Source organism: Neodiprion virginianus, chromosome 4 (assembly GCF_021901495.1).
Source record: "Neodiprion virginianus isolate iyNeoVirg1 chromosome 4, iyNeoVirg1.1, whole genome shotgun sequence".
Classification (NCBI taxonomy): Eukaryota; Metazoa; Arthropoda; class Insecta; order Hymenoptera; family Diprionidae; genus Neodiprion; species Neodiprion virginianus.
Window position 1 is genome coordinate 18,989,728 of NC_060880.1, and position 27,880 is coordinate 19,017,607.

A 27,880-nucleotide genomic window follows, 5' to 3' on the forward strand; every position below is an offset into this window, starting at 1 on the left:
TAATTAATTAATATTCCTATGATATTTGATGGCCATTGTAATTATATTTCATCTGAAATATTACAAACTTGTCACGTTTACAATAAATCATTTCAATTCATTTTTCGTGCAAGCACATATTCAGTAGCTATGAATAATCTTGTACAATTCATTATATTATTAATTAATTGATTAATTACATTAATCCTTACACAATATTTTTAATGTGTTCCTATACTAAAAATATTCATTACTATTCCAGGTATTACCCGAGGTGGTCGGAGGTGGAGGAGGACGAGCTGGACGAGGAGGAGGACCAGGTGGACGAGGAGGAGGCGGGGTGGGTCGTGGGAGAGGACCTCTCCTCTCCTCAGAGGAGGGGAGGGGGAGGGGCAGAGAAGGGGGAGTGGTGGGTGGGAAGGGGGAAGGGAAGGGGAGGGGGAGGGGAAGGGGAAGGAGGGGGGAAGAGGGAGAGGGAGGGAGGGTGGGTGGGAGGGATGGAGGGGGGGCGGGCGGGCGGGCGGGCGGGAGGGAGGGAGGGAGGGAGGGCACAGGGGGGGGGGGGGTGTTGTTCTGCTGTATTAACTCTAACGGGCTCACATTGACATCCGTCCTCCACTCTCTCCCTCCCTCCCTCCCTCCCGCCCTCCCTCCCTCCCTCCCGCCCTCCCTCCCACCCTCCCACCCTCCCTACCCCTCCCCCTCCCCGCCACCCATCCCTCCCCTCCCCTTCCCTTCCCCCACCCCGCCCACCACTCCCCCTTCCCTGCCCCTCCCCCTCCCCTCCTCTGAGGAGAGGAGAGGTCCTCTCCCACGACCCACCCCGCCTCCTCCTCGTCCACCTGGTCCTCCTCCTCGTCCAGCTCGTCCTCCTCCTCGTCCACCTCCGACCACCTCGGATAATACCTGGAATAGTAATGAATATTTTTAGTATAGGAACACATTAAAAATATTGTGTAAGGATTAATATAATTAATCAATTAATTAATAATATAATGAATTGTACAAGATTATTCATAGCTACTGAATATGTGCTTGCACGAAAAATGAATTGAAATGATTTATTGTAAACGTGACAAGTTTGTAATATTTCAGATGAAATATAATTACAATGGCCATCAAATATTATAAGAATATTAATTAACTAATTAATAATATAACAAATTGTATAAGATTATTCATAGCTACTGAATATGTGCTTGCACGAAAAATGAATTTAAATAATTTATTGTAAACATGACTAGTTTGAAATATTTCAAATAAAATATAATTACAGTTGCCATGAAATATTATAAAAGTGTTTTACTCACCGAGCACAAATCCTCGTCCTCCTTGTCCTCCTCTTCGTCCACCGCCGACCATCTTCAACCACCCCCAACGACCACCGCCAACCACTTCGAGTTATACCTCGAATACTAATAAATATTTTCAGCATGAGAACAAATCAAAAATAATGTGTAAGGTTTAATATAATTTTTTTATCGACATATTTGACCAAAAAGATTACGAGAAGAATATAAAGTTATAGAAATTTTATGAGCGTACTGACAGCTACCGAATTTGGGCTTGCGCGAAAAACGAATTGAAATAATTTATTGTAAACATGAACGAGGAACCACGGAGCGCTTATCCTGGAAGTCGAGAAATTTTATTAGCGGACTGACAGCTACCGAATTTGGGGTTGTGCGAAAAACGAATTGAAATAATTTATTGTAAACGTGAACCAGGAACCACGGAGCGCTTATCCTGGAAGTCGAGAAATTTTATTAGCGGACTGACAGCTACCGAATTTGGGCTTGCGCGAAAAACGAATTGAAATAATTTATTGTAAACATGAACCAGGAACCACGGAGCGCTTATCCTGGAAGTCGAGAAATTTTATTAGCGGACTGACAGCTACCGAATTTGGGCTTGCGCGAAAAACGAATTGAAATAATTTATTGTAAACATGAACCAGGAACCACGGAGCGCTTATCCTGGAAGTCGAGAAATTTTATTAGCGGACTGACAGCTACCGAATTTGGGGTTGCGCGAGAAACGAATTGAAATAATTTATTGTGAACATGAACCAGGAACCACGGAGCGCTTATCCTGGAAGTCGAGAAATTTTATTAGCGGACTGACAGCTACCGAATTTGGGGTTGCGCGAAAAACGAATTGAAATAATTTATTGTAAACATGAACCAGGAACCACAGAGCGCTTATCCTGGAAGTCGAGAAATTTTATTAGCGGACTGACAGCTACCGAATTTGGGGTTGCGCGAAAAACGAATTGAAATAATTTATTGTAAACATGAACGAGGAACCACGGAGCGCTTATCCTGGAAGTCGAGAAATTTTATTAGCGGACTGACAGCTACCGAATTTGGGGTTGCGCGAGAAACGAATTGAAATAATTTATTGTAAACATGAACGAGGAACCACGGAGCGCTTATCCTGGAAGTCGAGAAATTTTATTAGCGGACTGACAGCTACCGAATTTGGGGTTGCGCGAGAAACGAATTGAAATAATTTATTGTAAACATGAACCAGGAACCACGGAGCGCTTATCCTGGAAGTCGAGAAATTTTATTAGCGGACTGACAGCTACCGAATTTGGGCTTGCGCGAAAAACGAATTGAAATAATTTATTGTAAACATGAACCAGGAACCACGGAGCGCTTATCCTGGAAGTCGAGAAATTTTATTAGCGGACTGACAGCTACCGAATTTGGGGTTGTGCGAAAAACGAATTGAAATAATTTATTGTAAACGTGAACCAGGAACCACGGAGCGCTTATCCTGGAAGTCGAGAAATTTTATTAGCGGACTGACAGCTACCGAATTTGGGCTTGCGCGAAAAACGAATTGAAATAATTTATTGTAAACATGAACCAGGAACCACGGAGCGCTTATCCTGGAAGTCGAGAAATTTTATTAGCGGACTGACAGCTACCGAATTTGGGCTTGCGCGAAAAACGAATTGAAATAATTTATTGTAAACATGAACCAGGAACCACGGAGCGCTTATCCTGGAAGTCGAGAAATTTTATTAGCGGACTGACAGCTACCGAATTTGGGGTTGCGCGAGAAACGAATTGAAATAATTTATTGTGAACATGAACCAGGAACCACGGAGCGCTTATCCTGGAAGTCGAGAAATTTTATTAGCGGACTGACAGCTACCGAATTTGGGGTTGCGCGAAAAACGAATTGAAATAATTTATTGTAAACATGAACCAGGAACCACAGAGCGCTTATCCTGGAAGTCGAGAAATTTTATTAGCGGACTGACAGCTACCGAATTTGGGGTTGCGCGAAAAACGAATTGAAATAATTTATTGTAAACATGAACGAGGAACCACGGAGCGCTTATCCTGGAAGTCGAGAAATTTTATTAGCGGACTGACAGCTACCGAATTTGGGGTTGCGCGAGAAACGAATTGAAATAATTTATTGTAAACATGAACGAGGAACCACGGAGCGCTTATCCTGGAAGTCGAGAAATTTTATTAGCGGACTGACAGCTACCGAATTTGGGGTTGCGCGAGAAACGAATTGAAATAATTTATTGTAAACATGAACCAGGAACCACGGAGCGCTTATCCTGGAAGTCGAGAAATTTTATTAGCGGACTGACAGCTACCGAATTTGGGGTTGCGCGAAAAACGAATTGAAATAATTTATTGTAAACATGAACGAGGAACCACGGAGCGCTTATCCTGGAAGTCGAGAAATTTTATTAGCGGACTGACAGCTACCGAATTTGGGGTTGCGCGAGAAACGAATTGAAATAATTTATTGTAAACATGAACGAGGAACCACGGAGCGCTTATCCTGGAAGTCGAGAAATTTTATTAGCGGACTGACAGCTACCGAATTTGGGGTTGCGCGAGAAACGAATTGAAATAATTTATTGTAAACATGAACCAGGAACCACGGAGCGCTTATCCTGGAAGTCGAGAAATTTTATTAGCGGACTGACAGCTACCGAATTTGGGCTTGCGCGAAAAACGAATTGAAATAATTTATTGTAAACATGAACCAGGAACCACGGAGCGCTTATCCTGGAAGTCGAGAAATTTTATTAGCGGACTGACAGCTACCGAATTTGGGCTTGCGCGAAAAACGAATTGAAATAATTTATTGTAAACATGAACCAGGAACCACGGAGCGCTTATCCTGGAAGTCGAGAAATTTTATTAGCGGACTGACAGCTACCGAATTTGGGGTTGCGCGAGAAACGAATTGAAATAATTTATTGTGAACATGAACCAGGAACCACGGAGCGCTTATCCTGGAAGTCGAGAAATTTTATTAGCGGACTGACAGCTACCGAATTTGGGGTTGCGCGAAAAACGAATTGAAATAATTTATTGTAAACATGAACCAGGAACCACGGAGCGCTTATCCTGGAAGTCGAGAAATTTTATTAGCGGACTGACAGCTACCGAATTTGGGCTTGCGCGAAAAACGAATTGAAATAATTTATTGTAAACATGAACCAGGAACCACGGAGCGCTTATCCTGGAAGTCGAGAAATTTTATTAGCGGACTGATAGCTACCGAATTTGGGGTTGCGCGAAAAACGAACTGAAATAATTTATTGTAAACATGAACCAGGAACCACGGAGCGCTTATCCTGGAAGTCGAGAAATTTTATTAGCGGACTGACAGCTACCGAATTTGGGGTTGCGCGAAAAACGAATTGAAATAATTTATTGTAAACATGAACGAGGAACCACGGAGCGCTTATCCTGGAAGTCGAGAAATTTTATTAGCGGACTGACAGCTACCGAATTTGGGGTTGCGCGAAAAACGAATTGAAATAATTTATTGTAAACATGAACCAGGAACCACGGAGCGCTTATCCTGGAAGTCGAGAAATTTTATTAGCGGACTGATAGCTACCGAATTTGGGGTTGCGCGAAAAACGAATTGAAATAATTTATTGTAAACATGAACCAGGAACCACGGAGCGCTTATCCTGGAAGTCGAGAAATTTTATTAGCGGACTGACAGCTACCGAATTTGGGGTTGCGCGAAAAACGAATTGAAATAATTTATTGTAAACATGAACGAGGAACCATGGAGCGCTTATCCTGGAAGTCGAGAAATTTTATTAGCGGACTGACAGCTACCGAATTTGGGGTTGCGCGAAAAACGAATTGAAATAATTTATTGTAAACATGAACCAGGAACCACGGAGCGCTTATCCTGGAAGTCGAGAAATTTTATTAGCGGACTGATAGCTACCGAATTTGGGGTTGCGCGAAAAACGAATTGAAATAATTTATTGTAAACATGAACCAGGAACCACGGAGCGCTTATCCTGGAAGTCGAGAAATTTTATTAGCGGACTGACAGCTACCGAATTTGGGGTTGCGCGAAAAACGAATTGAAATAATTTATTGTAAACATGAACGAGGAACCACGGAGCGCTTATCCTGGAAGTCGAGTTTCACCGCGCAGCGAACCCGAAGCGCGGGATCCGGGAGGTTGAGAACCCGGTACTCGAAATACGTAGCGGACCCGAAGCGCGGGATCCGGGAGGTTGAGAACCCGGTACTCGAAATTTGCGGAGCGCGACTCTCATCCGTCCGCTCTACTGCGCGGTTGTTACCGGACTGAGGAACTCGGCTAGCCGATTTTAGATTGGTGACGTCACTTTCCGAACATCCGAAAATTCAAACTTTGGTTTCGAACTGTAATACTAGGTATGATGATGTATGATGCATGATGTATGATGTATGATGTACGATGTATGATGTATGGTGTATGTTGTATAACGATTTTAGTTTTCACATTTCATACAAGAAATACACACTTTATCTCTCCTGCCGATTACAGACTCAAGCGGCCAGGCCCTTCGATGGTCAGCCGTTGACTGAAGATATATCCATAAGTTAACGGATCAGCTGATAACGCTGTCGTTCTGCGACAGTTGGACGATGAAAAATTTTGCTCGTATCTTTCAAATGTGTGTTAAAATACACTCGAAATGTTGAGAAGCGTCGTTCTTTCTCTCCCTATCACCTTTCTAGGTCTTCAAATCTCTACGCAGCGTTAAATACTGTCTCATATACGAAGCATCCGTTTCATCTCGTTCAAAATTAACGCATCCGTGATGTATTACAGTTACTCTGAATTTTTTTCCATCCGAATACTTTTCGAAAAACAATTCTGCTCCTCCACCCAACGCAGATACTTCACTTGCGACCAGCTAAAACAACGTTTCGATTCTATGCCTATGAAAATTCAAGATCGAGAGAGCAAATGAAAAGTTGTTGGAATAATTATGAATACTTATGTCATGGAATACATCGAGCGCGCGTCGAATAGAATCCCATTTCGAAATGAATAATTCTTCTCTTTTCATATCATAGCTAATCTGGTAATATAGGTAAATAGGATGGTTGGAGGTGTTCGGAAATGGTAGGAGGTGGTCGGCGCTGGCAGAAGGTGATAGGGGGTGCTCGAAAGTGGCCATTGATGGTCGGAGGTGGCAGGGGGAGGTAGGAGGCGTTCGAAAATGGTAGGACATTTCAAAAGTTAAAGTCGACGATGATCCGGTGCATCAAGTTTGTCGTTACAGATTTTCTTTTCCCATGAGGCATAGAGTATTCAACAACGATAATGCAGTCCTTAAAATTCATCATTCATCTCTGTCTGGAAAGCTAATTCGCAAGGCGTGGTATTCTAGATATGTCAAAACCAAGCTAGCGGCACGTGTTTGCATTATTAGAAAAATACCCGTACTCTACATACACTGTTTCTAATCTTTGCTGCATTTGGTTTAATCCCCATGCTTCCACAGCACGAATAGTCGGAAATGTTTTTGATTATCCATAATAAAATAAAAGAAGTAACAAAGCTTAAATTTATTGTTAAAGCTCTAATGAATACATCAAACTGCGGTCGAATTCATTTATTATTTGCACATGACCTCTGTATATTTGATAAATTATTTCTAAATACATTGAAACATATGTATTTATAATGAAATATCATGCAATGGGCTGTGTAAACTATAAACTATAATTTCTATCAAATAGCTGCTTTTATGTCAACAGGGCTTTGAGACTCAGTTAAGTTGGATCTAGATTTTTGCCATCGTATGTAGGACATTGGGTTACAAGAACAAATGCGAATTACGAAGAACTCCGTATTAGAGATAAGGATATTTTAGTTCAAGTATACCTATACACAGAAATCCGTATGTGAATATACTAAAATCTCTGTGTATACCTCTCTGTATATATGTATATACACATGCATAAGTATACATATACATATATACACATACATGTACATAAATAATTGCCAAGAAATTAGAAACACTCACAACTTGTTGCAAATAGAGTAAAACGTAAGGTTAATAATATACAAATTACACAAGCGCAACATAAAACGTGGCAAGGGTAATCCTAGTGCAGTGATTGTATAAACTGAAGAAATATACATTTACATATACATGATATAAATTAATAGACTAGAAAAAAGTATTTAGAGAGCTTATCTAATTCCGATCTTGTCACAATAGATCATTAACATAATCAATATACGGTTAAAGCTGTATTAGCTACATTCACAATTAGAGATAATATTTTTTATCCATTTTTATAGTTATTTAATTTCTTGTACAACAATTTTTCAAACTACACCGCAAAATGCCCAACGAGTTCTCGTAGTGCAAATGCGAGTCCAATTACCTTACAGATGGCATTACATTGATTCTTGCCTACTCGCGTCGAGTTATAAATACAGAGAAATCTCAATGAGAGCTCATTTCTATAAGATTTATAGTAGTGCTATATTCGTAGCTGTACCTGTTATTCTATATTATATACTGTCCTTAATTTTAAACACACAGTACAACAATGGCTGAAAGCACAATGGCAAGAAGAGAAGAGCAATCTGCATCTTAATAAATCTTTTCTTCTTCATACGTAGCACAGCGATGTCACGTCGGAGGATATGTACTAGTGGATCACTAGGTGGGGCACAGAACTGAAACATAATTATGTTGAAAATCTTCAACATCTCTTACAGAAAGTAGGTACGTTGCCAGAACTTATATACCTAGATGAATATTCATAGAGGCTATATTCATAAATACTTACAAAAGTAAGCTAATATTTTACCCGCAATTGCTTATTACTGATAACTTGATATGATAATATCCCCTTCCCGCCCCTCCCCTCCCCTCACACGACCCACCCCGCCCTACCTACTTCTGCTCCTACTCCTACTCCTACTACGACGACTACTCCTATTCCTACTCCGACTACTCCTACTCCTAATCCCACTCCAACTCCTACCATACCTACTTCTACTCATATTTCTACTCCGAGTCCTATTCCTACCACTACTCCTACTACTACTCCTATTTCTACATCTTCCCCTGATCCTACTCCTGATGCTGATTCTACTTCGTCAAATATTGTAAAAATGTTAAACTCACCGAGCACGAATCCTCGTCCTCCACCTCGTCCAGCTCGACCACCTCCAACCACCTCGGGTTATACCTGGAATAGTAATAAATATTCTCAGTATAGGAACACATTAAAAATATTGTGTAAGGATTAATATAATTAATTAATTAATTAGTTAATTAATAATATAATAAATTTTATTAGCGCATTTATATCTACCGAATTTGTGCTTGCGCGAAAAATGAATTTAAATAATTTAATGTAAACATGACTAGTTTGAAATATTTTAGATGAAATATAATTACAATTGCCATGAAATATTATAAAAGCGTTTTACTCACCGAGCACAAATCCTCGTCCCCCTCCTCCTGAATCACCTAGATTACCCGCAACCACCTCTAACCACCTCTAACCACCTCCAACGACCACCGCCAACCACCTCGAGTTATACCTCGAACACTAATAAATATTTTCAGCATGAGAACAAATCAAAAATAATGTGTAAGGTTTAATATAATTTTTTTATCGACATATTTTACCAAAAAGATTATGAGAAGATTATAAAGTTATAGAAAATTTATTAGCGCCCTGACAGCTACTGAAATTGGGCTTGCGCGAAAAACGAATTGAAATAATTTATTGTAAACATGAACCAGGAACCACGGAGCGCTTATCCTGGAAGTCGAGTTTCACCACGTAGCGGACCCGAAGCGCGGGATCCGGGAGGTTGAGAACCCGGTACTCGAAATTTGCGGAGCGCGACTCTCATCCGTCCGCTCTACTGCGCGGTTGTTTCCAGACTGAGGAATTCGGCTAGCTGATTTTAGATTGGTGACGTAACTTTCTGAACATCCGACATCCAAACTTTGGTTTCGACCTTTAATACTATGTATGATGATGTATGATGTACGATGTATGATGTATGATGTATGATGTATGATGATATGATATGATGTATAATGATTTTAGTTTTCACATTTCAGACAAGAAATACGCACTTTGTCTTTCCTGCCGATTCCAGACTCAAGCGGCTAGGCTCTTCGATGGTCAGCCGTTTATCCAAGATATATTCTTCAGTTAACGGGTCAGCTAATAATAACGCTGCTGTTCTGCGACAGTTGGATGATAAAAATTTTTGCTCGTACCTTTCAAAATAAGCTCGAAGTTTTAAGAAGCTTCGTTCTTTCTCTCCCTCTCAAAAAAAAATAAAAAAATCGATAACAGTCACCTTTTGAGGCCTTTAAATCCGGACACCGTGTTGAATACTGTCTCATATATGGAGCATCCATTCCATCTCGATCAAAATTAGCGCATCCGTGATGTATTACAGTTACTCTGAATTTTTTTCCATAAGAAAACTTTTCGAAAAAACGTTCTGTTTCTCTACCCACCGTAGATACTTCACTTGCGACTAGCTAAATCAGCGTTTCGATTCTATGCCTACGAAAATTCAAGATCGAGAGAGCAAATGAAAAGTTGTTGGAATATTTATCAATATTAATGCCATGGAATACATGGCGGAGCAGGGGAACGAAGAGAACTAAGGAGGTCGGAGGTGGTAAGAAGTGTTAGGGGGTGGTCGGAGGTGTTCGGAAATGGTAGGAGGTGGTTGGAGCTGGTTTGAGGTGGTAGGAGGTGGCAGGAGGTGGCAGGAGGTGTTTGGCGGTGGTTGGAGGGGGCAGGAGGGGGTAGGAAATATTTGGTGATGGTTGGAAGTGATCGGCGGTGGTCGAGGAGGACAAGGACGACAAGGACGAAGGTGGTCGGAGGTAGGAGGAGGTGGTTGACGGTGGTTGGTGATGCTCGGAGGTTGTTGCTATGGTTGGTGGTGGACGCGGAGGTCGTCGGAGGCGGATGGCGGTGGACGCGGATATGCATCTTCTCATGGGGATGATCGAGCTGATCGACATTTCTAAATCGTAGTCGACAAGTAATCTTATGTACTTACTTTGTACCGACTCAATCTCAAGCTTTCATACCGACACTACTTTGGCTGCTACGAGTATCGGTGTGAGCTTGTTAGTTTTAGAGTCGCTAGAGCAGAACCCTCCCGCGCTCCCAGGCCCACCCGAGCCCACTTTCCCGCCGAAAACTGGTCACAAAAATTTCCCCAGGTGTATCCGTCTTTATATTCTTCAGTCAACACTCTTTCGGTGACAATCGGAAACGAGTATCTGTGAAAGATAAAATCCTTCCAATTCTCTATCTTTCTGGGCGACACTCTCTCGTGCAACGTTACGTTACGGCAAGCGTTCCAGTATTACTCACTGAAATATACTAATAAAGTTCTCCGTCAAGTCGTCAATAATAAGCTGGTTTGCAATTGTTACATCAACTGATGATTATCACTTATCACAGTGACAAGCTGTTAATAAGGCTTCGAGGTTCTGAGTTAATTTGTTCTATGATTTTATTCTATGATTTCTGTAATGTATCGATCCGCATGTCGTCTAGATTTCTTCTGTAATTATTCTGTTCAACGTTACAATCTCTTCTGCTGTTATTTTGAATCAGGGTCGATTTGGTGAAAAAGTAGGAAGAGTCCAAAAAGAATCGCGTTTTTTCGCGGGTCTGCAAAGATTGGTTCAATTAAGGCTTCTGGTTAGTAACTTCGTGGGGTTTTAGCGCGAGACAATTGGTTCAAAGAAGCAACCGGTGAAGCACTTATTGGTTGCATCGACATTAAAACAAGAGCGCTATCTCTATTTCCGAGAATAAGGGATTCTCTGTTTCCGAAAATTATATATATACCTATCTGTTAGTGCTTCGTAGGTACAGAGGTAGGTATGAGAACGGTATGAGTATCGATACACCTATAGTATGGACTATGCTTAGGCCAGTAGAATACGGCCAGCTGGTAGAAAGAGATAGACACTGGTGGCGGTCAATCTCCGTCTCCTTCTATTCAGGAGCGTAGCGATATGATGGAGAGAGAAGCAATTGACCACCCGCTCGTTCCCTCTGTCTAACAATAAATCTAACGGACACTTTTCGAAGGCCTTCATGTTGGGATTGTACAGGTATGTCGATGGACATGAGCTATGTATGAACTTTTCAGAAAAGCATTTTCAGAAAATTGAAATCATTAGTGAATAATGCTTAAATAGAAAAACAGTACATTTCAAGGTGACAGGAAAACATCGCGTTAATTTTGTACGCAGCATCGGTTAAAAAATATACACATTGATATCTTTGGCCGCGTCCCTTTTACGTCAATTTTCTGATATAACACGATACAGTGTTTTGTTAACGTATTCCGTCAGATCCAACCAATGAGATCACTTGGTGTCGAGTTGTGTCAGAAAATTGACGTAAAAGGAAAGCGGCCTTTTTCAATAATTTATTTTTGATATGACGTCATGTTCTGTGACGTAGTTACGACTGAACCGAATAGACAAGCTGCGGTTATACGTCAACTCGTTTGCTTTACTTCAGTCAACGTCGTTTGAAATATTTGTCCGGTTCGGAACCTTTGCATAGCTTCATTGCCAGACACAATGGCTGATCCGGAGTTAGAGGCGATCCGTCAGCAGCGATTAGCCCAATTACAATCGCAATATAAGGTATCAAGTATTCTTTTCCACCCGGCCTTCAGCGTTGCAATTTTGCATGGTTGTCTTTCGTGAAAATGTCACTCGGTAATTTATCTAACCGATTCAACTTGCTGATCGATATTACAACTTACACGCTATTTTCTAATAACACTGATTTAGTCGTATCTTTCCACCAGCTCACTTAACATTAAACAAATGTCGATGAAGTTTTTGCAGTTTCAATTAGCTCATAGGTTATGTCACAACAATCATTTCGTTGCTACAAGCATAAATTCTTGTATTTAGTTTTTAAAATTTAATACATAGGGTGGCGATGCTTCCAACAAGCAGGCAGCTGAAGAGAAACGACAGCAGGTAGAGGAGATGAGACATTCGATTCTGACGCAAGTACTAGATCAATCAGCCCGAGCAAGACGTAAGAACAGAAAATATAGGAGTTCATTCCATTTCAAATTTGAGTTCAGAACAAGTACTGAAATTAATGGCTAAAATTGTTGCATTGTTTGCATAGTGAACACGCTCGCTCTGGGAAAACCAGAGAAAGGTAAAATGGTAGAAGAAATGCTTCTTAACATGGCACAACGTGGTCAGTTACCCGGAAAACTTGGAGAAAAGGAACTCATTGGACTTTTGGAAAGTGTAAATCAGCAAACACAGAGAACAACAACTGTCAAAGTACAAACTTTTTCAAAATACTTATAATCTTAATTTTCTCGCGCAATTCCTATTCATTTACAATTGGTGAATGGAATGAATTATTTAAAGCATTCGTATTACGAGATTTTTTACATTTTCGATTCTAACAAGTTATTCTCTCTTTAGTTTGATCGGCGCAGAGCAGCGCTAGATTCGGACGACGACATTGATGACATGTAGCAAGCTGAACAGTTTGTTTAAAAAATTGTTATCGCACATAGTGCTACTGTCAGATGGTGTTGACTGGTAATGAGAGCTAAAACTAATTTGCTAATCAAATTGCGGCGATTGCCTCTCGCTATTTATACTAATAAATGAACCACAACTTTTTATTTGTTATACAAATAAAACATGAAGAAACTATTGTACTGATACAGACATCGTTTCTCTTTGATTCCTATCATCAAGTGAAATTTCAGTCATCATTCTCACCCATAGTTATACATGAAGTTGAAGATAGCTGCCGATTCACTGAAAGTATGCATACACATTGTTTTTCATGATCAAACTATTTGAAGCACTGGATGAACATTAAAAAGCCATTTATTCGAATGGTTTTTTCATGAACATTATTTAAACGCGTTTATATAACATTCTGAGAGGTAAATATAAGAGGTAGACATTTCATTGATAAGAATTGGAGAGTATCTCTTTACTTATTGTACAGTTATTAAATTTCAATTTCAATTTTTTACTTACACCTATTACATTGTCACTTGTAACTATGCAATTTTCTAATCTTTCTTCATATGACTCGATTCTGAAAAAAATTATAAAGAGCAGGTTAAGATCTTTGCTAACGTGGATTTCAGATTTCGAAGCCATTTCTTACCTTCTTCTTCATCGTCATCAGCGTCAAGAATGTCAGCACAACAAATACTATAGCAGATTAGTAAAAGGAAACCGAACGGAAGTCCAAACAAAACCATTGTCAGAATTGGATTTCCCTTCCACATTTCAGAGAGTGTTGTTCTGAATTCGAACCATGATCTGTACATACGCACCAGCCAACCGTTCCCTCCATAAGTCTGGAATTTTCGAAAAATACTAGTATACATGCGCTTACTGATTTTAAGATGTGTCGTTGTTGTAAAGCAACTTCGTCATAAATTAAATGGACATTTCTAACCGGTGCACTTTCGTTGTAGATCTGTTCTAAAAACAATTCAATTGCATGAGGAGTCAATTTTCGTGGCTCATCTTCCGGGATGTAATGATGACTAGTTGTCGTGTTGATTACAATCAAACTCGGCAAAGGTACGATCATCATAGCTATACTGTTTGCCAAGTCGGGGTTTGCTATCCAGCCAAACTGAAAATGGCTATAACAATTTATAGCAATTATTTTTTTTTCAGTGTGCTGATGCAGGGATTAAAATTTTTCTCATCCCCAACAACTTACTCATGATATTTGTCACGTTTCTTCATTATCACCGCTTGTACCATGTCCCTGAATTCGATCATGTCAGGCTGAATTTCTTCAAGCTGATTCTCCTCCACCACTGCCAAAACCAAATTCTTATTCGTTAAAAATAACTGATTTATATTTCCTCGCGTCACTTTCGGAAATGTTGGAAAACGCTCGGCATTCACCCATTTGTACATGGAATCGTTTAAGGCTTCGCGGTCATTCCTGTCCTCTCCTAAAATGCAAAAAAAAAAATGTGCATTTCTCTACTAATATCCTATGAGTACTATTATTGAGAGGCTAGAAAATAATGTTCACCTGTAAAATGATAATGGGAATTTTCCTTGTAAACAAATACCGCAGGAGTATTTTCCGACGGTGCGTGTTTTCCAGCTACGTTAGTGTACGATTGATAGAAAAATGCGTGCGGTTGAAATGTGTCCGCTACTTTATTGTACGTTTCCTATATAAAAACACGGAACTTATCAATATATTGGAAATTTGACAAGCATCTATTTATTTTCTGAAAACAAATAATAAAACACTTTACCCAGAGATGTCCGGTCCTTTCTCCGATATATAGAAAATATACATCCTGAGCTTTTTTTATTGCTTCAAAGCTCTGAGTCCTAGTTATTTCCTGGACTGGTGGTCCACTCAGTCTCAATGCAAATCTGACTATTTCGTCTTTAGTTCTATCCCCGTTGTATACAAATTCTTGATCTCCCTTAAAGCTGTGATTTAAAAGATATTTCTGGATAAGATTGTTCTTTGGGATTCAGAGTTGTCTTTACTCTAACGATCACAAGGAGAATATAAACACACTTACAATAAAATTGTAGGGAACCCATTGATTTTGAAGGCACGAGCGACATTCGTAAATCTTGTACAATCAATGCGGCCAACCCGAATTGATGTTGCATGTAAATGCTGAGCTACGTGACCCCATATTGGTTCTAATCTCTTGCAGTGTGCGCACCATGGCGCATACATCTGAAATAATAAATCATGGACATAAAGAAAATAGTTCAAGAAATACTGCAGGATTTCATTTCTCTGGAGCTTCGCACTGAGCTGCTCACTGAGCTTCTCAATTTACTACCGCATAAGTCTGCTCGAAGGTATCCGAGTGTATTGATACTTCCCGTTATCTTACACCCCAACGTTACCTTCTGTCTTACTAACCATAACCAGCCACTGGCCTTCCTTGTGGATATCCATAAATCTGTAAAACAGGAGATGCCGCGGTTATATTATCAGCTACGTTTCATTCTTCAAATGCTCTTATACAAATTTGGTAGCGACGGAAAAAACAAAAATGCTACACACCTATCACTGAGCTCCAGTACTCGAGACGCGGCAGTGCTAGCAAATATTGCTGTAAATAAAAACGAGTTATCATTGCGGTAAAGTTATTTTTCACAAATCATCAATTCCTGCTCATGTATTCTGTAAATCGAATAAGATCTTAATGAGATTAATTGCCGCCGTAGCTTCTACTCAATGGCTAGCTGGCCTGCAGGGAGTATTGATTAAATTTGAATTTAGGGTTATGTGTATGGAAGGGGAGCGGGAAGTTAGCCGCGCGAGTCGAGGGCTCAACCAATAACATTCGGTGATTAATACTCACCACAAAAGGCGCCGAAAAACGTTATTTTGGGCAAGGAAACCATCCTGCTAAGCTCTGGTAACTCTTGAGGGTTACTCGACCTGAGTAACGTTCTCACTTTTTCACTCTTCGGCCGCTTCGTTCGTCAGAAAAAATCACTCCCTATCTTCCATCCCGTTTCATTTCAAAACCGTCTTCGAATTAGTTGAATACTTTTGACAATTTATCCGTACAATTCCTTGCGTGTTTGGATATTATCACATTTCGTATCATCGTTAACCCCGCTCTTACCTTACTTCGACAATCGAATGTCAAAACGTCACGCAGGAGTGAATAGGTTGTGAGGACGAGATTCAGCCATTGAATAAAAAATTTTGAGAAATGCTTCGCGGGATTCGATTTTCGATTTTCCCATCAACCGCGCTTCGGATCTCTGCAGCTTTACAGCGTCAGGCGGTTCGATTCGAATCAGCACCAGAGACATTCAAATTTTTGGAAAATTGAAAGGCACATACGCTAGATCTATGTAGTATGTATGTATTGATTGGTTATTTATTTATTTGTCATTAAGTCAACGTAACAATTGATGAAAATACGTGTAACAATACTTTAAAACGTTTAATATATCACGTTGAGTTACTTATTTTGTTCAACATACAGGTGTGTGAAGTCGGTAGTCACTAAATCGATTCCAGGACTGAGCTGCAGTTGCTCTACACGGCATTTTCGATATCTGAGAGAAATTTAAATCAAGGTGTTACATCGATATCATAGTATATTCCTCTCACGCTATGAGGCTCATCACGGTATTGTAGACATGTTGGATTACAAAAAATGAGAATCGTACATGTTCTTCGTGTTCGGCGCTCCTGTAATAGAAACCCTTGGTGAAACTGCAATCGAATTTCGAAAACGACATTCCCCATTCGATTTCGATGTTATCGTATATACCTCCACGTATCGAAGTTCACGTGCCTCAAAAGCGTAAAAGGGCTTAACAGCCCCATTCTATGCGCAATTCTGAACAAAAACATTCCAATACATTTTCATCATTTTCTGGCATGAATTCTATGAATTAACTATTACGATTTCGTAGAATCCGTGCTATTTTTTTATTTCTGCGTCAAATGAAAATACATTCGAGTGTTTTTGTTCAAAATTATGTAAACGATGGGATTCTTAAGCCCTTTTTAGCGTTTGAGATACGTGGAATTCGATATTTGGAGATATATGCGACAACGTCGAAATCGACCATGGCATCCCCTTAAATACACATCAGTGAATGTGTACGAAAAAAAACGATTTCTTCCAACTTCTATCAAATAGAAAGGAGGATTTCTTCGATTCTTACATTTGATTCATTCCAAAAATCCTTTCCGTCGCTCGTGGACTGCTTTGTCTTAGAGATAACAGTGTCCCTGATTTTGAGCGCACCACTGAGGCTGTAAGCTATCAGCATTGATTCCTTTTGCCACCATTCTCTCGCGTTGCATGAGCATTCGGTGTTCAGCATGAATCCACGACGACTTCGGCTCAGACCATAGCCGTTCGGCAACTGCAGCCGTACGTGGCCAAAGTCTGCTGTCTATCGTGGTGCTGTCCGTTTGCTCAGACCAGAGTGTAGCCTCACCGCCTGTCGGCATGATCATACAATTGTCATATAAACATTCTTTCAAATTGGTTTTTTTTTTAATAATTTTTTGAATTTCATCCACTTATAAACACGTTTTGTATTTGTTTGAGACGGGCAAAAACGAATGCAGCCGGTGCATACTATAGTTTTTTCACTTGATTGAACATGACTCAGAAGACGCACCGAGTATCTGATTCTTTTTATCTGGGCTGAATCCCTGCGATGTAAGAATGGCCAGAGGTGAATTGTCGTAGACCTTTTGCCAGCCTTTGTAAGGCGAGCACCAGTTGTTTCCCTCTCCTACCCACGCTCCGAAACTAAAATATGAACAATAACAAAGGAATGTGCAGGTGATTGTCGCAAAATATTCTGAATACAGAACCAAGAAAGGTTTAGAGAGACGTTACTCACCCACAATCGAGGTACCAAGCGTCGTAGTTTGAAAAAATGACTTTAAAGTTATTTCTGATCAATCTAGCTATGGTTTCGTCTTCGCCGGTGGTCCATATCTGGATGATATATTTAGAAGGATTGAGTATTTTGATATTTTCTTCGTTGGTCAATCCGCTAGTCCACATTATAATGGGAACTTGTTTCCCGGCGTTGGCTTCGACATACTTTTCAAGAGCCCTAGATTGGAAGTGATCCCAGACTTTGTAAAAGTCATTTTCCTTGTGTCCCCATCCCTTTGAGGTCATCCATTCTTTCAGATTGTCCGAGGTGTTCCAGCAATTGATGTTCACCTCGTCACCACCCATATGGAATATGTCAGGTTGAAAATCAGTTATCATGTCTTTGTATATGCCGCCTAAAATTTCATAGACACGATCGCTCGCCGGATTCAATTGACCGCATGGTGGCTCGACGCAGTATTTTAACCAGGGCTCCTTTTTGAAACATACCGTCGTATTGTCTCCAACCTGAATAGCGCGACCAAAAAATTAGCATCCAATCGCTAACTGCTGTGGAAATGAAAAAATTGATCACAAATTTCAACTCATCAGCTCACCCATTGCCAACCCTCGCCGACGTGAGCGGGAGCATCAAACTCAGGCATAACTCTGACTCCTTGTAGCAGAGCGTATTCGAGGATTTCCTTGATGTCGTCATTGGAATAGACATTCTGTGGTGTGTAAGCACCATAATTTGAGAACTCGGGGTATGTACTACTTTCGTACGGAAAACTGTGAGAATCCGTAATGTGCCAATGGAATGTGTTCATCTTGTTCATCCCCATGGCTCGGATCGTTCTCAGTATAGTCGGCTTGTCTACGAAGTTTCGGGACGTGTCCAAAAGAACTCCGCGGTAAGGATAAACCGGCCCATCAACTATGTACGCGTCTCGGACTATCTGAATCTTATTGTAAAGATCATTGTGTACTATCAGCTGCGACAGGGTTTCCAAACCATGTCTTGCCCCGAAATAAGTTTTGGCATCTATCGAAGCGTTCAACTATAACAGAAGTCACATGGGTATATTTTTTTAGGAAACTTGTGCCAAGGTTATGAAATTTTCAAGAAATTGCATATATTTTTATAGGGGTGGAACTTCTTTTACTGCGGCACAATAACAGTTTTGAATTGGATTTGCTGGCAAACAAACTTCTAAGTTTCATCAAACTTTTAAATGAATTTGTTATTATTGAAAATAATAAAGTAGTTTTGTTTTCAGAATTTCTTCATTATTTTCGGCAAAAGTACGGATTCTCTGCAAGGCAGCTTACCCTGCCATCACCAAGCTCGGATATTTGTAGAATGTAGCTTTCGTCGGTTTCCAGGGTCAGCTTGACATTCCCAGATGAAATTCTTGGACCCAGATGAACGATCAGCCCTCTTCCGCCGCTTTTTAGTCGATCGCCACCCATAGTCCGTAAATCGTTCTTCAAGATTTCGATATTCTTAGCAATCAGTAAAGAACTCTCAGTTCTCGCTGACGATGAGTCGTGCAAATGAATTTCATTCGGATTTAACTGAAGAACGAAATTTCCCAGGGATAAATGCCCCGTTGGCCGCGGCCACAGGGCACCAGCTTCTCCGCAAAATAATTGGCATACTCCTAGAGATAATGGTGTTGTTATTTTTGGTGTTGTTTTTATCTTCTGGCAATTACCCGCCTTGCACTCGTACGACCATGGTGAGCTGGAAGTTAATGAGTAATTGCTTTGTTTAGCGGGGATGCCGATTAACGTTGGAGGAAAATTTTACCATTCACATTCAAAGACTCTTTGCTTCACGAAATGTCTATACATTTGGTACTTTGTTGATATTTCAGGTAAATTAAGTTTCATGCATTTATCTATACCGCCTTAGAAATTCTAAGACCTCATTAGGCATATTTAAATGGAAGACTCTAATCGTTACAACTCGATTCGTACTAAATGAAAATTTATCACATGTTGTGCAGCGAAATTTTCCGTCATTAATTCTCAAATAGTCCATCGGGTTATTATTGTCGGACTAAGTTAGTTTATGGAATCGAAGGTCTGAAGGTATACAGTCGATGTATCATGCACAGTTTGCTTGAAAATAATCGGCGGACGTTCATCTCCGACCTTGACTGGACATTGGGGTCAAGAAACAGCTTAAAGAAACTCACGGTACACGGAGGATAGAAAAAGAGCAGATTTTACTCAAAACTGCAGGGAAAGAGGAATACTTCAAGGTTTTTGGTAAAACATAGCCGTGTAAACTATATTTTTTACTGTAAATGTAGCAGATTTTACTCTACACACAATGGTTTTCACTGCGTTTAAAGTAAATTCTACATTACACGAAGTATATTGTACCAAAAAACCTGATGTGTAAGCCTGACCATTTCCACAGTTTTGAATAAAACCTGCTTTTTTATTCTCTCCGTGTGAGTATATCTCGACGGCACATTGTCTCCATCCTGATAAAACGACAAGTTACCCATGCCTGTGTCACCTCTCGAAATAATCTCGGGGACAAAGTTGTCATATTTTTATTTTAGCGAAAGTTTTGCTTTCCATATACATATATTTGCGTTGTATGTTTTATTTCAATCACAACAGCTACTGCGATACCGATTATAGACCGGAAACTTTCACGCACACGTATATGCTCAACATATCGCCTATGTAATTCGTTATACGCAAGTTATCTTTATCCTAACAAGTTGGCATGATTAATCTTAAAAACAATTCTACATATCTGGCTATCGCAGTCATTTCTCATGAGTAACATACTGTATTGAAAATGAGAGTGGTCAGCTCAGGGGGAGGGGCAGCATGCTAGGACAATGCCAGATTATTATCATAGGCATGTAATGTATGACTAACTCTTCTAAATATTTGTTTAAGAAGAAAAACATAGGTTCAGCTTTAGGTTAACGGTTATATAGACTTTAATAAACATAAGAGATAACGCAAATCGCGCGAAAACTAAGATTATCGCTAAGGATTTTAACTATCAAACGCGAAACTGATTACGCCAGATTACACATTGGTCTAAATATATTTGTAAATTTGTCCCATTAAGGTTGCTACGAAAATATTATAAGCAAATTATGCAGCGTACTTTCTCCACCGCGAGTGAAGGTAGCTTGACAGCATTGGTAAGTATAATAAAATAACGGTTTGAATTGTGGGTAAGTTTTAGGCGCGATTACTCACCTAAGGTCATCTTCGACAGCCGCGTTTGCGCAGTTGTGCAATAAAAATATGCTAATAGCCAGCACGGTAATCATCCCAACAGATCCGGTCCCCATGACGCTGATAATTCAACTGATCAAGAACTCAAGATCGTTTTCTATGCTTATTCGCCGCGAATCGTTTACGCGCGAGGTTTCAATATCCACTGTGATTCGGCGCAGAGGGGGAAAAAGGACTCTCCCTCCCACTTCTCACGAATTCGGAATCGTTGTGTTTCAAATGAGTATCGATATTACTTATCTGCTATATGTTTCTTATGTCTAGTCACGCATGACATATATTTTTCAACTCTGCAGAAAATAGTGCTTTTGTGTATTCGCATGAGCTCAAGTTTTTATGAAGTTATCCTGTGTCTGTGTTCAGATAACACAGCAATACAGGTAAAATTAAAACACCGTTTATGATACAGTATTTAGATCTGTATACTATACCTAATTCACTTCAAGTAATTGCTTTCTTCCAATAACTTATATATAAGTATACTTTAGTATACCCAATAACAATAAAATATAAATACATCCAATATTATTTCCTAATCCTTGGGATAACGACTAGACCGTCTTTGCTTTTCTCTTTATTCGCGAACAGAATACAGCAGTAACGGTAAATGATTAACGGTTCCCGGCAGGCCGGGTATAGAGGACATCTATAGAAGCCAGGTATAGAAGACAGCTATAAAAGCCAGGTATATACCAGATACCATAAGCTAGGTACATTATACAATGGATGTTATTGCCCTGAAAACAGGAATTTTAAGTTTCGAGCTGAGCAATATCAGCACTCACAATTATAAAGACTCTAAGCTTGGGCGTTGACTATATATGGTCAGTCAATGACTTGGGTGAAAATTCGTACCGCTAACTCATAGGTAATGCTAAATTTCCGTAAGAAAAAAGTTGAAGGTACGAATCTACACCCAAGTTGAAGGATTTTCCGTGAAGGTAGATCTGTTGCAAGGTCTATAATCGCCAAATTTCTTCATATTTCTCCTAAACTTCATATCGAACTGTTCAAATGATCCCACATTTTGCTGGCGCGAGAGGTCCATTTGTTTTTCAGACATCCTGCAATCATTGAACGGCATGATGATGCATAAAAAAAACCATGGTTAACTGTTCAGGAAGCTAATAATCCAGATAACTAGGGTTCGGTATTATTCCCTAGCTAGATGTTGGGATCGCGTCATAGGATAGACTGTATAATGAAACATCGATTCTTCGATTTACTTCATTCAAGTTACTCGGTTTTTTCTTCTTTTTTTTTTACTCGGTAAGATGTTTTAATCGTGCAAATAGTTTTCGTACTGCACTTTGAATTTTGGGGTTTTCAAATTTTCCAACATAACTCTCCCGTACAACGAAATTCATAATTCCTTGGTAAAAATTATATATCCGAAAATGCCACATACGTAATTTTTCTTATGACATTATTACACACGAATCTTGTAACTCTGCAACATCTTTTGCATAAGAAAGTAGTATTTTCTCTTACGATCAATAGCTTGAATAAAACACTAATTCATTCGAACTTGGTTATCGAGGAAAAAGCATGTCGGCTTATTATTAATTATTCAACATTTTCGGTTTGAAGAAAAATGATTGTACCTAGTATTTGCTCTCTTTTTTGTGATTCTCACAGCAGAAAAGTAGCAATGTTTTTTTATTAGTTTTATTAGTCATTCATCAATAACTTATTGCCCAAGAGAAGCAGTAGTAGTAACATTAAGTATTCGTTTATTAGTAATTCTAGACTAAAATGGCATGTACAATACTAAGTTATGACACATTTATCCGAACTGCTTGTTCGTATCTATTTTACAAACCGAGTTTAGAATAAACGGATAACTTCCGATTCATAATTATTGTACATCGTTGATGATGCAGTATTCTTAAATTGAAGAATCTGATATTTTTCATGACGCAAAGTTTGAAATGATTATACCCTGATCTTGCGATTTTCCTCATACACATATATTATAAATTTTTACTTGTAAATATTTTGGCGAGTATTTTGAACTTAATATAGCAAAGCTTATTTCCAACTGAACTTGTGAATCTTTTATGAACTTTTTTGCATCTATTTGAACTATCACGATTGATTTATCATTATCACGAGATTAAGATTGTATATATTGCGAGGCTCTCACATATGTAAAAAGAATACACTTTGATCCACAAATTCATTTGTGGATACGAAAATTGTAGAATAATTTTACATTTTAAAGGAATTACACTTTCTGTAACAAAAAGCTTCACAATAAGTGTGTAAGTTTCTCTTATATGATTTCGTGACACGGAAATTGTTATCTGGGTCTTGAGAAGACTTTTGGCGGCAAATTCGAGTTTTGAATACAATAACTATTCACCCGAATCAAGCATAATCATTCTAGCGTATTGGGTATCACATTGACATTTACTTCTACGAAAAAATTCATTCGAACGGCGCGGTGAAAATAATGTGACGTCACAATAACCATTAGTTTGTCTCATGTTTATCTCGGTAGAGATACTTAGGTTAGGTTCACGTAGGCGCGGAGCGCGATCGAGCGGCAACCAATCAAAATGCTTCATATCTAATGAACAACATATTTCATGCATTTTGATTGGTTATCGCTGAACGGCGCTCCGCGTTATCGTGCTATGTGAACCTAGCCTTAGATTGATTCCTAAAAAAATGAAGAACCGTAATAAGCTCCCGTGGGTCGTATTTCTAGGGTTATCGATCGTATCAGAATCAATCTAGTTTCTGTACGCTTCACACTTGAAGTCAGATACAATTTTGATGTCAACAGTTGAAATTGGATTTAAAAAATCACCGATGTTGAATACAAAAATATTTATGCTAAAATAAATGATAAATTAAATGAAAACGTAAATCAATCGAAATAAAATAACAATAACAAGAGAAAGGATAATAATTGGTTGGTAACACTGACGATCGGCCCCTCCGCATCTGTTCAGGGGTATCAGGTTTGGCCTGTGACTTATTCATCTTGTTTCTACTCGTTTCACAGGCTTAGATAGAGCGAGACTAACGAGATCAGTAAATGGGTTTTTGTACGATCAAGAATAGAGCAATGACTAATAACAAGAGACAAAATAAAAAACTAAACCGAAAGTAAAGAGTTCAAGAAGCGTGTTTCGAATGTTTGCTCCAAAAGGAGTAAATATAGAATGTGATGTATTGTCATCTGCATCTACATCATCATCGTCGTCATCAATGACTGAAAGACTCAACAGTAACAAATGGTGTAATAAGTTCATAGCCACAATGAACTAGCACGTGATTAGTAAATAACTGTCGATTTATCTCTACTCTGCTATTGTTTTTACACTTATATACATTATAGATAATTGTCGCGAGTGATTGTCGATCGTGTCACCCTCAGTAAAACGAAAATAGCGCGGACGAGTACGCGTCACCTCCATCTGTGAGTTGAAAGCACAGTTGAAAGACGGGATTGTTTACAGCTCGTGCTTCATTTCCCCCTCCCCTTTTAACAACATCACCGTCGACCTCTTCCGCCTTCACCACCACCGCCACAGACACCGCGTTCAGTCCAGTCTGTTGCAGTCTGTTATTGAAGAGTTGCCGTGTTCAAGTGGGTCTACCGATGTAGCATCGAGTTACCGTTCCGTGAAACGAAACTTTTCTACGTACAGCTTCACGTTGGGCTATGGCTACGTCTTGAAGAAAATTCCCACGATGTAAATGCCACACGTAATGGACGATAGTGGTCGCTGCTCTTTTGATAATGACAAAAATCGTGTCCTAATGACACGCGGGTGCTATTTTTTACGTCTGTGAATACAATTGTAAATAACACCAACCGCCTGATACCCTACATATTGATGAGATACACACGCATACGTACATAACCCGCATTGTACTTGTGATACGAAAAAAAGCAACTGGGCGCTATTGATAACCGAGGTTCAACTCTCCATTGATGGACGATCAGGCTACCGCAACGTGGTCGAATGGGTCAACGCCGACGGAAGTCCCGAATTAACCTAACGAAACCAACGAACCGGAGAGGTAAACATTCACGCTCATCATGCACCCGCGATCATCATTAATTCGATTATCACGCCATTTTTAACCTCAATTTTGATTGCTTCTGTACCAATCATATCTAACCAAAGTTTTATTTGTGCGGATACAAACAATGAAACAGCTTTCGTCAACACTCATTGTAAAACCAGAGTCCTATTTGCATGTATACACGATAACTACTTTCTTCGCTTTGCAGGAGTCTATCGATTATGAACGCGAGGACGCAGCTTTTTGAGCTCAGCATGGAGGGGCGTCAGGTGGACGAGGCAGTGGCCGGAATATTCCACAGTGTCCTGTTCCACAGGACCTTAGGAAAATTTAAATATAAACAAGAAGGAAGCTACTCGGTTGGGACGGTTGGCTACCAGGACGTTGATTGTGATTTTATAGACTTTACGTACGTCTGTTGTTCGTCAGTGCATCTCGACGAAATTCTGAAACGAGAAATATCTGGCTTCTCAGAGGCGCTCAGGTCTAACGACGGACCTGGGTCAGGACAGATATCTCTAGAATTTTTTCAGAAGAAAAAAAATCGCTGGCCTTTTCAGCCCGAGTGTATACCCTGGGAGGTATGGACAGTCAGACTGGAGCTGATAAAGTTAGTTACCGAACACGAGAGGCAGATATGTAGGGAGAAAGTTGGCGACCTACTTACAGATAAAATATTGTACATAACTGAAGTTATGAATCGACATGATTACGTACCAAAAATGCCTAATCAGGCTGAGCTAGACCTCATATTCGATACCTCATATCCGGACATTCAACCATACTTATTTAAGTTATCGTTCACCACATCTGGTCCTTCTAGTACGACAATGGGTAACACTATGAAAAAATTGATCAAAGAGACGCTGTCCATGTAATAATAGTTCACGATTTTATGCAACGTTTTTTCTATTCGATTTTGGCAGTGGATTGGGGAAATAAATTCGTAGATATAAAACTGATGTGATTGTTACGCCTCAGTCTTCCTCATAACAATCGTCGACTGGCCAAACCGAGCAGATAAACTGTATGAATTTGAGGTTTAACCTGTTTATTCTAAGTACGTATTAACGAACTCTAGTTATGGTTATACTGGAAATAGATATAGGTTGTTTCTTTTGTGTTCTTTTGTTTACTAATATTTAAGATTAAATGAGAAAATGTGGCAGGTGGCATAATGCAGCTGATCGTGATACAGCTTGTACCTACGTATGACTTTGTATTTTATGACACAATACGAGCCGAAGAATTGGATGGAAACGGCAATTTATGATTTATGTAATATAAAGTAAAATTATTATTACTATACCGTCTAATAGATTATATTAGAAATGATATATTAAAATTATGAATGAGATTTTTAATAAGCATTTTAAGTACAGTCGGAATATCATTTTTTACGTAATTTTTCCATTTGCCGTTCTCGCCGCAAAAAGAAAATCTCCCCGGCCTCTGCTCTCTTTTTTTTCTTAAATTAACAGTCGTTATCAAAGATTGTTATAACAGTTTGTGAAACCAGCGAAGCAGGGGGTTTTTTTTAAATATCGCAATTGCTTGTGGAAATACTATTATTTATAAATACAGTAGATTATAAAAAAACAAAAAATTAAACTGCAAGTCAAGTGTTTCAACCCTATGTAGGAAGAAAAGAAGATGCACTAATATTCTCATGGTTGATATTGCTATTATATTAATTTAATTTCCTTGTTTGTGAATCAATCATGCGTGCAATATATTAAAACTGTATGAATGGAAAACTATTATCATAGACGAGCGAAGATATATTATTTATTTCGTGTTGTCTCATTTATGGCCTGCTCTTGTTGCTCGAAAAAGTCTGGTGATAGTTTTAAATGTTTTTATTAATGTAGCCACTCAATACTAGATTGATAACAGAATAGATGCTAGCAAGTAACTGATTTAGGTAATATACTAATTTTTTTCTCTCCAATAGTGATCCATTCGTAATTTAAGCGCCCCTTGCAACCTGTATGTATATAAAAGTATTCTATTGTTCATTTTCAACTTTGTTCCTTCTTAACTTGGGGAGGAAACAATTAAGACCATAAAATTTACACTTGACAATGATTTTAAAACTTGTTAAACAATAGCAGTTTTAATTTGAGAGAAAACGGCTCGTTTTTAGGCTGTCTCTCTTCTCTTTCTAGTTTCCTTAATTTACAATGGGTACATGTGAGAGTATGTTTGAAACGAAGAAAGGAAAAAACATGTATTCTTGTAAAAGATATCATTTGGAATATGAAAAAAACTAATGTAATAAATTGAGGACAGATTATTCTTACCAAAAGTGCATACTTTCTTTTGTGCCCGTAATTTTTCCTCTATCCCACATCATCTATCCGAACTTAATCGTCTACCATTTGAGAGTGAGATCTTCAGAGTCTGAGATACCCAATTATACATGCACTTAGCCATTCAGAATCATGACATTTACAATATGAAGGCTATGCATGTAAAGCCTACTAAGAAGTAACGCACTTTTTAATCCTTACATGCCTGTCCGGTTTTTCAACATTATTTTATATTTTCTTGCTCCCATTAGTTCATTATTATTTATCTGTTAGTAGAAAATCTCTCGTATTAATATAAGCTATTGTATTTTGTAACGTATAAAAACAAAAAAGCAAAGTTTTGAAATTTGAAAATATAAATGTCAGAAATTGATTCCATCCAGAAAGATTGACTCATGTCTCTGTTCAACCTTGATATTTTACACTCCTACTATTAGCCATAATTAGCTAATTTCTGACCCAGTAATTATACATTGTATATATCGGCGGTTTTATTGCAAATTAGCAAACATCTGGAGATCTATCATTTTAATAATGTCATCATACGTACTTCAATGGTC

The 27,880-nt window shown here is 39.1% G+C and overlaps 4 protein-coding genes across 5 annotated transcripts; 2 read left to right on the forward strand and 2 right to left on the reverse strand.

Annotated features, from left to right (window-relative positions):
• Positions 1-11,732: 11,732 nt before the first annotated feature.
• LOC124302356 (programmed cell death protein 5) lies at positions 11,733-13,015 on the forward strand. Its single transcript, XM_046758468.1, has 4 exons — positions 11,733-11,956; positions 12,254-12,362; positions 12,459-12,622; positions 12,770-13,015. Exons 1-4 carry the CDS (start codon positions 11,891-11,893, stop codon positions 12,821-12,823), a joined length of 393 nt encoding a protein of 130 aa, XP_046614424.1. The 5' UTR covers positions 11,733-11,890; the 3' UTR covers positions 12,824-13,015.
• A 255-nt stretch (positions 13,016-13,270) lies between these two features.
• LOC124302355 (protein disulfide-isomerase TMX3) lies at positions 13,271-16,015 on the reverse strand. Of its 2 annotated transcripts, XM_046758466.1 has the most exons (10): positions 15,682-16,015; positions 15,381-15,429; positions 15,237-15,276; positions 14,881-15,044; positions 14,602-14,785; positions 14,370-14,514; positions 14,046-14,286; positions 13,773-13,965; positions 13,476-13,671; positions 13,271-13,403 (listed from the first exon to the last, which is right to left on the reverse strand). In XM_046758466.1, exons 1-10 carry the CDS (start codon positions 15,722-15,724, stop codon positions 13,378-13,380), a joined length of 1,281 nt encoding a protein of 426 aa, XP_046614422.1. In that variant the 5' UTR covers positions 15,725-16,015; the 3' UTR covers positions 13,271-13,377. The 2 variants fall into 2 exon arrangements, with proteins under 2 accessions (XP_046614422.1, XP_046614423.1); XM_046758467.1 differs by lacking the exons at positions 15,237-15,276; positions 15,381-15,429 and having other exon boundaries at positions 15,682-16,014.
• A 172-nt stretch (positions 16,016-16,187) lies between these two features.
• On the reverse strand, positions 16,188-21,096 carry LOC124302443 (chitooligosaccharidolytic beta-N-acetylglucosaminidase). The gene is made up of 7 exons (XM_046758638.1): positions 20,926-21,096; positions 19,018-19,432; positions 18,303-18,746; positions 17,705-18,213; positions 17,477-17,610; positions 17,012-17,293; positions 16,188-16,529 (listed from the first exon to the last, which is right to left on the reverse strand). The coding sequence occupies exons 1-6, from the start codon at positions 21,018-21,020 to the stop codon at positions 17,061-17,063; spliced, it is 1,830 nt and encodes a 609-aa protein (XP_046614594.1). The 5' UTR covers positions 21,021-21,096; the 3' UTR covers positions 16,188-16,529; positions 17,012-17,060.
• A 2,874-nt stretch (positions 21,097-23,970) lies between these two features.
• LOC124302341 (autophagy-related protein 101) lies at positions 23,971-26,799 on the forward strand. Its single transcript, XM_046758449.1, has 2 exons — positions 23,971-25,002; positions 25,217-26,799. The coding sequence occupies exon 2, from the start codon at positions 25,230-25,232 to the stop codon at positions 25,884-25,886; it is 657 nt and encodes a 218-aa protein (XP_046614405.1). The 5' UTR covers positions 23,971-25,002; positions 25,217-25,229; the 3' UTR covers positions 25,887-26,799.
• Positions 26,800-27,880: the final 1,081 nt, after the last annotated feature.